Genomic DNA, 11157 nt, shown 5'->3' on the forward strand with positions numbered 1-11157 from the left:
CGCCGGGAGCGGGGCCAGAGGAGCCACGGACATGGGCAGAGGCTGGAGCAGCTCCCGTGCGAGGCCAGGCTGAGAGAGTTGGGGGTGTGCAGCCTGGAGAAGAGAAGGCTCCGGGGAGACCTTCCAGCACCTCTCAGTGCTGAAAGGGGGCTACAGGAGAGATGGGGGGGCTCTGGGTCAGGGGGTGCAGAGACGGGACAAGGGGAACGGGTTTAAGCTGAAAGAGGGGAGATTTAGATTGGACATTAGGAAGACAATTTTTACTGTAAGGATGATAAGGCAGTGGCCCAGGTTGCCCAGAGAAGCTGTGGATGCCCCATCCCTGGAGGGGTTCAAGGCCAGGCTGGATGAGGCTTTGGGCAACCTGGGCTGGTGGGAGGTGTCCCTGCCCATGGCAGGGGGTGGCACTGGATGGGCTTTAAGGTCCCTTCCAACCCAAACCCTTCTGGGATTCTTTGACACATCAACGCTTCTCCTGGAGGAAAAGACCCAAGCCACGCTGAGACAGCCCACCAGAACCCCACCACCTCTTCCTGCGAGATGCTGTGCATGTTGTGCAGACACAGAGTGTGCCCGATAACGGCCTCTCTGCTAGCCAAGCGCCCAGAGGAGCCATTGGGCTAATTAATACACCAAATTTACGCACTCTGGTACGGCAGAGATGGGCGCATTACAAACATCCACACTACAGCAAGGACTCGCAGCGCTGCACAGGACACCTGCTGGGTTTAATAAGGGAAATAAGTGCGACAAGACACAATTCTCTGCTCCTTGGACACCAGCTGTGTTCTGAAAGCGGGACGCCCACTGCTCTAACGGCTCTGCTTCCTTCCATTAAAGGTTTTCCTCATTTTTTATCATGGTGACCTGCATCCCACTCAGGACTTCCATGAACAAGAATTCCGGATATAAAAGGACTATCTGGAACCAGTTAACAACCGGGGATCCCGTGGAGGGAGGAGAGAGCAGGCGAGACAGCACGGTGGCTGGCTCGGGAGAGGGCAGCCAGCCCCACAGAAGCCTGACCCTTCCCGTAGAGCCCAAGTGCTCTGGATCTCAGAGCTCAGTGATGTGATAAGCTTCTGCTCACTCTGAGTGCCCACACCTCTCCCAGCAGCCCAACTAAACACAGGATTTTGGGTCTTGCTGGCGTTATTCAAACGCATCAAAACCTCACAAAGTTGTAAAACCTGTCCCTGAAGCCACCAGCGCTCAGACACCACACTGCTCCTTCCTTTTGCTCCACTAATACCAACTCCTCACAGACCAGAGGAATCCCTGTGGGCAGCAAAAAGCCCCTCTTCCCCTGGGGAGCTGGCCTGGTCACCCTCGGCGTGACTCTGTCCTCTCCTGCCACCCCAGAAGCTACGGGAAGAACCGCTTCGAGAGGTGCCTGCAAGCCAAGGGACATCACATCTCCTGCTGAGCACCTCAACCCCACTCCAGCACCACACAGGCACCTCTGCGGAGACGCTCGCATCCATTAACGCAGTGTTCCCCCGAGCATCAGACCCTCCGGGGTGCAAGCGGCTGCTGCGGTTTCTTCTGCTGCTATCTAGTGGTTTTATTGCAAGAAGGACATTGATATTCCAAGCACCAGCGCTCAGATTAGCCGTGCAGGTTGCAGTGAGTAGAAAAGGTCTACGAGCAGAAAACAATGATTCATACAATCCAATTTGCTGATATATGCTCATCGGCTACACGAAAACGTTTGCACCGCCTGGGCTGACCTGCGGCAGATAAAGGAGGCCAGCGGCGAATTAGCATGCCGGCTGCATGCCCCGAAATGTCGGCGTGCATTCCATCACTGTGTAATTAGAAAATGAGGCGAAGAACTACGGCAAAGCACAGCTCCCCCTCACAGCCCTGATTTAATTACCAACAACTACCCCAGCACCCTACATCCTTCCAGCTCCGCAGCCCAGGCACAAACGGAGGCAGGGAGGATGCACACACGCTCGGAGACACCCAGATGAGCTCTTCCCTCCCATCCTCCTGGTTTTGTTCCCAGTGTGGGGGCTGGACTGGGGCTGCCAGGCTGCCATCACCCACAGAGCCAAGCTGAGAAGGACTGGCGAGGTGTGAGCGGGCTACTAAAGAGAGCTGTTCGGCTGGGACCTTCCCCCAAAGCTGCTCTGCACACTTGATGCCATTCCGGAGCCTGTTCCTTCCCCAGTTCATTTGCATTTCTGATTTTAGCTCCCAGTCGAGTTACACGAGATGTCTCTCACCTGCTTCCTGGCTTTCTCCTCCCTGGCCTGCGCCTTCATCTGCTGGACCTCCAGCGAGTCCGCCTTCCTCCTCCTCATGAAGAGGTCGTGGTTCCCAATGCACAGCTGCAGAATCTGTTCCAGTGGGGGAAGAGTGGAGAGAAGCAGCTTACACACCATCACCATGAGGCGGTTTGTATTCTCGACACACAAACACCCCAGAACTGCTTCGGTTTGGTGCTCGTAAGCACTTCCACCCATCGATCCCAAACCCCAGGAGCTCTCATACCCGTAGGAGGGGCAGGGAGCCCCGGCACAGCCCAAGCCCCACACCGAGCACCAGCTCCTTGCCCAGCGGCTCTTTGCAGGGGCTTGTTTTGTTCTGTGCAGCCAGCACAGCACGGCTCTGGCAAGTTTTACACCAGCCCCAAGGAGGTGTCAGGCCAAAGAATGAAACAGAGACTTCTGCAGCTCTGGCCGGTTCCCTGCATCTCACTGGCCTCTTCCTTCAGGTTCAGGATGAACTTGCTCCTTCTCCCAAATGCATGCTTAAAGCATTGAGATTTAAAGGGGAAGAAAAAAAAAAAAAAGGAAAGAAAAAACCCCAGTTTCCATCTTGGAAAAACAAGCGGCTTATCAAAAGCTTCCCTGGACACCTTCAGACACTTTGCCGAAGGGTTCTGAGCACCAGTGTGGTTTCCTCCGGTACAGAGGAGGAAGACAAGGAAGGCAGCAACACCAGAGGAGGGTGAGCAAAGGGGTGGGTATGCAGAAGAGTGAAAGCTCTTTTCAGCAACAAAAGCGGGTTTCTGAACTCGGATTCTCTTCTAAAGGACTGATTCACATGTGTGGCACTTCACAAGGCATGAACGACTCCTCTGGAGTCAGAGGAGCTGCGAGGGCTTTGCCAGGGAGCCCAGTTCCCTACGGCACGGGAAGCACAGGACAGCCTCTAGCCAGGACAGTGTGCAACCCTCGTGCAACGTGACAGCGCACGGCTCCTGCAGGACCTGGACCAAGGCTCCTCCCGGGACCAGATCCAGAACAGCAGCTAGAGCTGGTCTGTACCACAGCTCTGAACAGCACAGCCCTGAGCAGCCCCCTCCATCCTCCTACAAGGACGGCGTCCTCAGAGGGGACCAGCCCAGGAAAAAGCCAGGACTGCGACTCCGACAGCAGAGCATCCCAAAACAGGGAGGCCTGCGTCACAGGCCAGAAAAGATCTGCAGGAGAAGGAACGGGATCTGGAGCAATGATGGGGTGAAGAGAATGTTTTACTTACTAAGTGCTTCTGCCATGCAGGTCAGCTGTAACGCGAGGGCTCGGAAAGGGAGCACAAAAACAGAACAGGGGGGAGAGGTTCTGTGAAGGAGCTTGACTTGAGCTTCCCCCTTCTCTTCCAGAGGCTGTAACTGGTCGAGCAGCAACTGCTACACCAAACCCCATCGACAGCCCAGCCAGGCCAGCACGCTCCCTCCGACTGCTCGGAGGAAAAGCCCCAAAAAACCAGTCTCGTACTGCCAGGAGAGACTACTGCTGCAGGCAATAAAAATTAGTCTGTCTGTAGACTTACCAGCTTGTTCACACGCAGCTTTGACGAATTGAATTTAAAAACATCAATCTTTTTGTCCAATGGCTTAATCGTAAACTGAAAAGGAAAAAATAAAGAGGGAGAGAGTTATCAGAGAGTGGTGCATTTAATAAAAATGCAGCTATAAAAGTCTTCCTGAAAGCTTTGGCTCGGAGGAGGTCAGCGGTGTCAGACAAACAAGGCTGAGCGCTGTCCCCGTGGCTTTTAGCCAAGCAGGAGAAGTGGTATCAAAAGCAACCAAGGAGACAAGTGTTCCTTCGGTCAGAAAACCGTGCGTGCCACAGAAGCAGCGAGAGTGCTGTACGCCTACAGACTGCAGCGCCCAGCAGCCGGTGTCCTCTGCAGAGCACCTCGAGGGCAGAGGCAGCTCAGCACCTCCCGAGGCACGATCCTGCTCTCCTGGCAGCTGTAGAGAAGGTCCAGCAGAAATTCCTGACACTTCTGAAGGGAGGAAGAACCAGCTCAGCTGCCCGACGGATGGGCAGGAGGGTCACATTAGGAACACAGAAAGAGGAGCTGCTGTCCTTCCCATTGACACCTCCACTGGCAAGGGCTCCCCAAAAGGACTTTCCAAGCACTTTGCTCTCCAGAAGTCAGGCGTGTCACAAGACTGCTCCACGGTTCAAAATATGATTCCCTTGCTCTATCTTGTATTTACACTCCATGTGCCAACCCAACAGCTCTGACCACAGCCTGGGTTGATCCTCTCCAAGGAGCCTTCCCACTGCGGGTCTCTCAAGATGACAGAGGTGGCACTGCCAGACTGGAGAGTTTCGGTCATACAGCCCTGGGATAGACAGAAGACTCTGAACTAACAAAGAGATGCTTGAAGAGATGGAGTTCTCCGCAACACGGCGTTTTCCAGAAGGCATGCGTATATTCCATCACACCCCCACAGGCTATAAAAATAACCAGCCGGAGAGACAGCGCTGGAGCAGCCCGTGTCCATTACAGCGGGTCTATTTGTCAAGACATGGTGCTGCCTGCAAAGGGCTCGGCCGAACGCGCCCCGGCTGTTTCCTTTTGTTGGTTTATGAGCCAATCTTTTAAGACTGTCACACAGGCAGGGGTGCGTGAACATCCCCGGACTCAGGCTCCAGCAAAACCACCACCAGCCATTGAAAGCAACAGCAATATGCCAGGAGAGGAATTTCAGTCCCAGGCAAACCGTCAATCTTTGTTACGATGGTTGAGCCCCTCTGTTGTGCCAAGGCAGCTGTCATACCCAGATATCCAGCCTCTTTACCGTCACATCTGGTCTGTGTGTGGTCATCTTACTGCACAGCTGATCGACCCGATGGAAGGGGGCAGCCCTTTCCCCAGGGGAAAGCTCCAGCACAGTCTCAGGTCAAGGGCTGGTTACGGAGGCTTCAATCCCCAGATTTCCGAGGCAATGCCCCACCAGAGCTTCCACCGCGCTCCGCTGGCACGGGCAGGAAAGCCTTTGACAGCCACTAAGGGCTGGGCTGCTCCGCAGAGCTGTGGAGCCCTTCACTGTTAAGGAGTAAAAGAAGTGAAGAGAACTCCAGCCCAGCATTACTACTTATAAAACTTCACAAGACGTGCAATAAATGCTGCTGATGAGAAGCCGTTAGCTTTTACCCTGATCAATAGCATGTTTAGATGGGAAAAGAATTTTTAACTAAGAAGTTAATTTTCTTCCTTACCATAAGATGAGGTACAAGGAAGAAATGTTTTCCTGTGCGGGGGGTGAGGCAGTGGCCCAGGTTGCCCAGAGAAGCTGTGGATGCCCCATCCCTGGAGGGGTTCAAGGCCAGGCTGGATGAGGCTTTGGGCAACCTGGGCTAGTGGGAGGTGTCCCTGCCCATGGCAGGGGGTGGAACTGGATGGGCTTGAAGGTCCTTTCCAACCCAAACCCTTCTGGGATTCTGTGATTCTATAAAGGCAGCTGGTTTTCTTTGAGCAGCTCTCACAGACTGAAAATTGAGCACAGCCCGTTTCCCTGCTATTCTCAACCAGGTTTGGTGGATAAGGATTCAGAAGATTCATATTTAGGCTCCGGATCTAATAAATATCTATCCAATAGCAGGCTTAAATTACTCAACTTCCTAAAAAGATTCCAGCCGTTATGCTAAACCCAGGAGGCTGAAAACTCAAGATGATGTAAAGATACGGCAAGAGGCAAGAGCTCTTCTCCCCAGGAATACATCTCACTGTATTTCATAACACGCTGTATATACCCAGCAATATATACGGCAATATAGACAGCAAGGCAGAGATCTCCGCTTCTGAACTTTGATATTTGAGCTAAGCACATCAGCAGCAAGTTTGGTTTTTTGAAAAAATTACAGGGAGGGTTTGAAAGTACTCTAAAACCAAACGGGAGAACAGCTCCCAGCTGACCTCCTGTACGCCCACTCCTGGAAGGTTTTCCGAAAGGTTTGGAATTAAGGTTTCAACCAGAGAAGCTGAGCTGCCCTTAGCTAAACTGCTGAAGGCAAGCACAGCAGCCAGAAAAGCTAGGAGAAATCAGTTTAAATCACAATTGTGTTCTTACTGCTCTCAGGGAAGCAGGGAGACGCAGCCATACCTCTTTATCGCTGTAGGAGATATTCCGGATCTCGTTCCACGGGAAGGAGATTTTAGGGGTCAACCTGTTGTCTGGGTCATAAATGTGCAGACCCAAGGCGTCAACTCCAAGGAGCAGTTCGGTGCCCTTCTTATTCTACAGGAGGAAAGAAAGAGCAGAAAACCCTTTCATTTCACTCGAAGGGTCTAACACAAACCATTGTTAGCTTCATCAGCCAGCCCTGAGCGGGGACCCACCAGCACTGCATATTTAAAGTCCACACGCCGCAGCAGGGACTCTCCCCGACACACCGCAGCTGTCTCCCAGCTCTGCTGGCTCTCCAAGGCTTCACTCATCCAATCTCACAAAAGGTGAAGACTAACACAAGACCTCCACGGGCAAAAAAACACAACCCACAACCTACACTCACCCTGATCGCAAAATAGTTCACGCCGTACATCTCCAAGTCCTGAGCTATCTTCAGATACTCCATCTCAGCTTCATCTCTGTCAGACACAAAAGCCCAGTGTTAGGATGTTGGCAGGATCAGAGAGCAGGGGAGGGCTGCTCTTCCTGATCCTGAGCACACACAAGGACTGTCTCTATCGCACGGGTCAGGCCCGTCGCTGCTGGCAGGATCACTACAATCCAACAGCAAATCCCAGGCTGCAGCCTGCTGACATCTTAACGTGACGCCTGCCTGGCGAGATACAGCCCTTCGAGCCTCGCTCTGTCCATCTCCCAGTCCCCTCCAGTGTATCCAGGACATCCCTGGCTGGGGGGGGGCCTGTTTCAGATCCATCTGCCTTCAGGCTTATCCCCCACAAGGAGCATTTTACTGCCCGAGGCAGCACGCTGGATGAACCCCACCGCCAGCAGAGCCCATCCGTCACCCAAGCTCCCTGAACCCTGGGGACTCTTCGGGCGAGGGGCTGACCCTGACCCACGCTCCAGTGTACGCTCACCTCGCTCTGCCGCGGTGCTCTGCATACCAGGCTGTGATCCTCTCCTCCCACATCTCTGGAGTCATCTGGTACAGGTTTATCACCTGAGATACGGGGGGAACAGCGACCAGGTCACGCTGCTGCTCTTGTCACATCCACCAGCAAACAAGCCAGAAACACCCCAGCCCCCTGCAACCCCTCCCCAGGCAGGATGAAACCAGGAAAAGAAAGAAACACTTGCTTCTGTTTTTATTAAAATATGTCAGAGAGACATTGAGATCTCCTGCCTCAACACATCTTTTGGGATTGTTTGATGGCCGAGCTCCTTACCCGCTTGGGAAGCAGCTCCTCTTGCGCCAAGAAGCCTCGCTTATGGACGTTGGGGTCGTAATCGCCGTACTGGAAAGAAGCACAGACATCGTGTCCACCCCACGTTAACAAAACAGGCAAATAAATCTCTTCACCCTTACACACCTGCCCCTCGAGAGGCAGCAAACGCCAACTGCTTCCACCCTTCACGTCACACCCTGCTAGAGCAGAGAACGTACACTGCTCCGTAAATTTAATACCGAGTATTTTCTCTGTCATTTGATTGCTAATCAAACTTACATCCTCCTCCTACTCGTGCAGCAGAGGGGGAAGCAGAACAAAACTTCCCACCATCAGCTGAGGTCCACCATCATTTGACGTCAACTATCATTTGACGTCAACTATCATTTGACGTCCACCATCGGCCGACGTCCACCACTAGTTGACGTCCACCATCACCTGACGTCCACCATCGGCCGACGTCCACCAGCTGGACTAGATGATCACTGTAGGTCCCTTCCAACCAAGCATTTCTGTTCTACTCTCATTACCATGCCCAGAAAACACTTCCTCCGATGCAGGGAAAGACTGACTCAACAACCAAGAGGTCCTTGCTGTCCCACAGGTAGTGGAACAGGGAGTCAAGCCATGGACAAAGACCTGTCCTCAAAGGCGGATCAATACCCGTAATTGGGGCAAGGCAGCTGGCAGATTCCCTATCGCTGCTCACCACCCTAATGAACAAACATCTAAAAAAATTTCAGGAGTCTGACAGGCTCCTCTCAGGCAGGTGTTGGCTTTTCTGCCAGAGGGCTTGTTGCTCACCTGGGTCGGGGAATCCAATTCAGGTTTGTTAAGAGCATCCAGTAATTACTGGTATGTGTTTAGATTTACATCTTTTTGAGCAGCAGATGAAGTGACTGAGCAGTAAAACCACTTATTAACAGATTGAGAAGCCAAGTGTCCCTGCAGCACATGTGAAAATGAGTTTACCTCCTGTACAGCTTAAGAGGGCACGAAACAGCCCGAAAACAGCACCTCAGATAACCTAGCGAGTTCCAGAGAGGACGATGCATGTGAGGCATGCACACGAAATGCTGCGATTTCCATTCACCTGGCAAACAGGACTCTGCAGCGACACAAAACACGGCGACCTTTGCTCAAGTCACCCATTTGAAGCAAGACAGCCCTTCCCTCCCTGCCTTCCTGAAGAACCCCAGCTCTGGAGTACAAAACGGGGACAATTTTTAAAACCAAGACCAAGACACACATGGTGGTCGTGGAGTAAGTCAGGAAACTCTCCGTGCCAGCCTCCCTTTAACGCCAGAACCGTTGTACGGTAAAACCAGAGCTCAGCACCAGAAGTCCACGTACAGCCTCTCCACTGCCCAGCCAGCAACGCTTCATCGACGCCAAGCGGGGATTACAGACGCAAATATTGATCTGGAGCCAATGCAGCCGCGAAGGAAGCATGCGACAATCCACACTGACTCAGGCTTCAATTAACAGAACAAAACCGCCGCGGGTTTCATTCGGGAGGGTGCTGAGCAGCAGCATCCGTCTGTCCTCCAAGGTCTGGAAATGCTGGGAGCTCCTCAGAACGCAGCGTCCCTTGAACCCGCAACAAAGGGGAACTGCAATAAAAACGCAGCGCTGGCAAAGGAAACAACTCCAATAACCTTGGAGAGGCAGAAAATAAATCATTTTTAGGTGGTGAAAATAAGAGCAAATAGGATTAATGTGATTTTTTTTTTTTTTGTCGCAATCTACCGTGCAGATCCAAGCCTAAGTATGGATTATGCGATTTTCATGTGGTGAGAAATATCGCCACGTCCCAACGGAATATTTGTACTGAGAGGGAGTCTGGGTGAGAACATTAATTATTCACGAGTCAAAAATCAACAAATGGTTTAAGTATTGCGGTAGATGTTGGCCCAAACGATTCGGCAAACATACTTTTAAAGATCTTTTCAATTAAATCATTACTTCAAAACTGTCATGGAATTGCAGCTCCTGTTAACTGAACTAAACAATTAATATTCACAGTTACACGTGGAAGCTGCCTCATTCATGGCTTACACCATCCCGGATAAACACAAGGATGCTCAGTTCCAACTGTTAACACCAAGAATTGTTTGTTTTGGGAAAAACAAAACAAAACAAAACAAAACAAAACAAAACAAAAAAAACCAAAAAACCCCACACAAAATAAAAGAGCCTTTTGCTTATGCTGCAAGACCTGAAGTGCTGAGAGGGCTGCAGCATGGCAGCGATCTGCATTCCAGGGGCAAGAAATGGAAGAACCTCCTGGATGTGACCATATTCTGCTGGTACATGTTTTTCAATAGATGCCCCATCTCTCCCGGCTATTTCACACCTGCACGGCCTCCAACATCTGAAAGGAGTGTGGGTGGTTTGAACGCAGGGCTAGAGGGGAAAACACGCAGTAATTCCCCAAATGAACACAATAATACAGAAATAAATAAGCATTTCTTTTTCTGAGCCGCACACTTACTTTGTTATTGCAGGTGGGTGTGAAACAACACCTAAACCACGGCGGCTGTCAGCCGAACGGCTGCAAACACCCCCCTACGGCAGGCTGGTATGCCCCTAATCATGCAAATCAGCACGTTATTAGGGAAATTACTGCGCTCAGCGCCCAGAAAGGACATCATGATCCTATTTAACTGGAAGGAGATGACCTGCAACATCTTTCTTCCCAACTACAAGATGTGCTTTCAGCTTTCTCCTTTGCTAAAAAAAAAAAAAAAAAAAAAGCAGAAGGGGAAACCCTGCCTGGAGGGCAGCAAGGACACGCAGTGTCTGATGCAGACACGAAGGTACGCGAGCGAGGACCACAAAAGGCATCCCTCCTCCACTCTGCACAATCTCGGCGCAGAATCAATGTCAGGAGAACCGCTCGGTCTCTGGCTGACCTCCTCCAGACGACCGAGCGGCGAGGACGTCGAGCGTGCTGCTGAGAGCAAGGACAGCGGCCGTGCTTGCAAGAAGCGAGAAGGGACGGCACAGCAGCCCTGTTCCAAATGACAGCCTGTTCCCGATGCGCGAGCAGGAGCTGTCACGGCCAAGAGTTAACAGCGCTCAATATTTACTCTATGGTTTATTCATCTCGGCAACAGGAAAAGTCACCCCCTGCGTATCCTCAGCTCAGCAGGTCAACGGAGAAGAAGCCACGGAAGTGTTTACTCACGGACTCCAATAAGGGTGGCGAACGCTTCACACAAATAGAAACATTCTGAAAGCACCTGGTCTCTCCCTGGCTGAGGAGTCTCTCAAACAAAATATGGTTTTATCAATATTTTAACTATGCAGAGAAAAGATCTTTTTCTAGTAAATGAAACACTCATCACCAAAGACGAGTGGTGCCCGTCCCCCAGGGCTGTGCTCAGACAAACCGGGACTGGGATAAAGGGTGATGAGGAAGGTTACACGGCAACCAGAAGAAGCCACGGTGGGACGCCAAGGACGGGGCTGTGTTTCCAACCAGCCTGGCTCAGGCCCTCTTGTCGGGCAACAGAGCCCCTCCTACTCGGTCTCATGGACCAGAGAGAT

The 11157-nt window shown here is 51.9% G+C and overlaps 1 protein-coding gene across 1 annotated transcript in view; it reads right to left on the reverse strand.

Annotated features, from left to right (window-relative positions):
- Positions 1-11157, reverse strand: part of LOC104463929 (merlin) — a gene marked incomplete at its 3' end in the record, with an annotated part of 18721 nt that overhangs the window by 2852 nt on the left and 4712 nt on the right. Inside the window, exons 4-9 of the mRNA XM_010076446.1 lie at positions 7606-7674; positions 7297-7379; positions 6762-6837; positions 6353-6487; positions 3784-3858; positions 2232-2345 (exon numbers count right to left, since the gene is read on the reverse strand). Of these exons, the coding sequence (XP_010074748.1) occupies positions 2232-2345; positions 3784-3858; positions 6353-6487; positions 6762-6837; positions 7297-7379; positions 7606-7674 (552 nt within the window). The remainder of the gene's footprint in view (positions 1-2231; positions 2346-3783; positions 3859-6352; positions 6488-6761; positions 6838-7296; positions 7380-7605; positions 7675-11157) is intronic.

Source organism: Pterocles gutturalis, unplaced genomic scaffold, assembly GCF_000699245.1.
Source record: "Pterocles gutturalis isolate BGI_N339 unplaced genomic scaffold, ASM69924v1 scaffold29843, whole genome shotgun sequence".
Classification (NCBI taxonomy): domain Eukaryota; kingdom Metazoa; phylum Chordata; class Aves; order Pterocliformes; family Pteroclidae; genus Pterocles; species Pterocles gutturalis.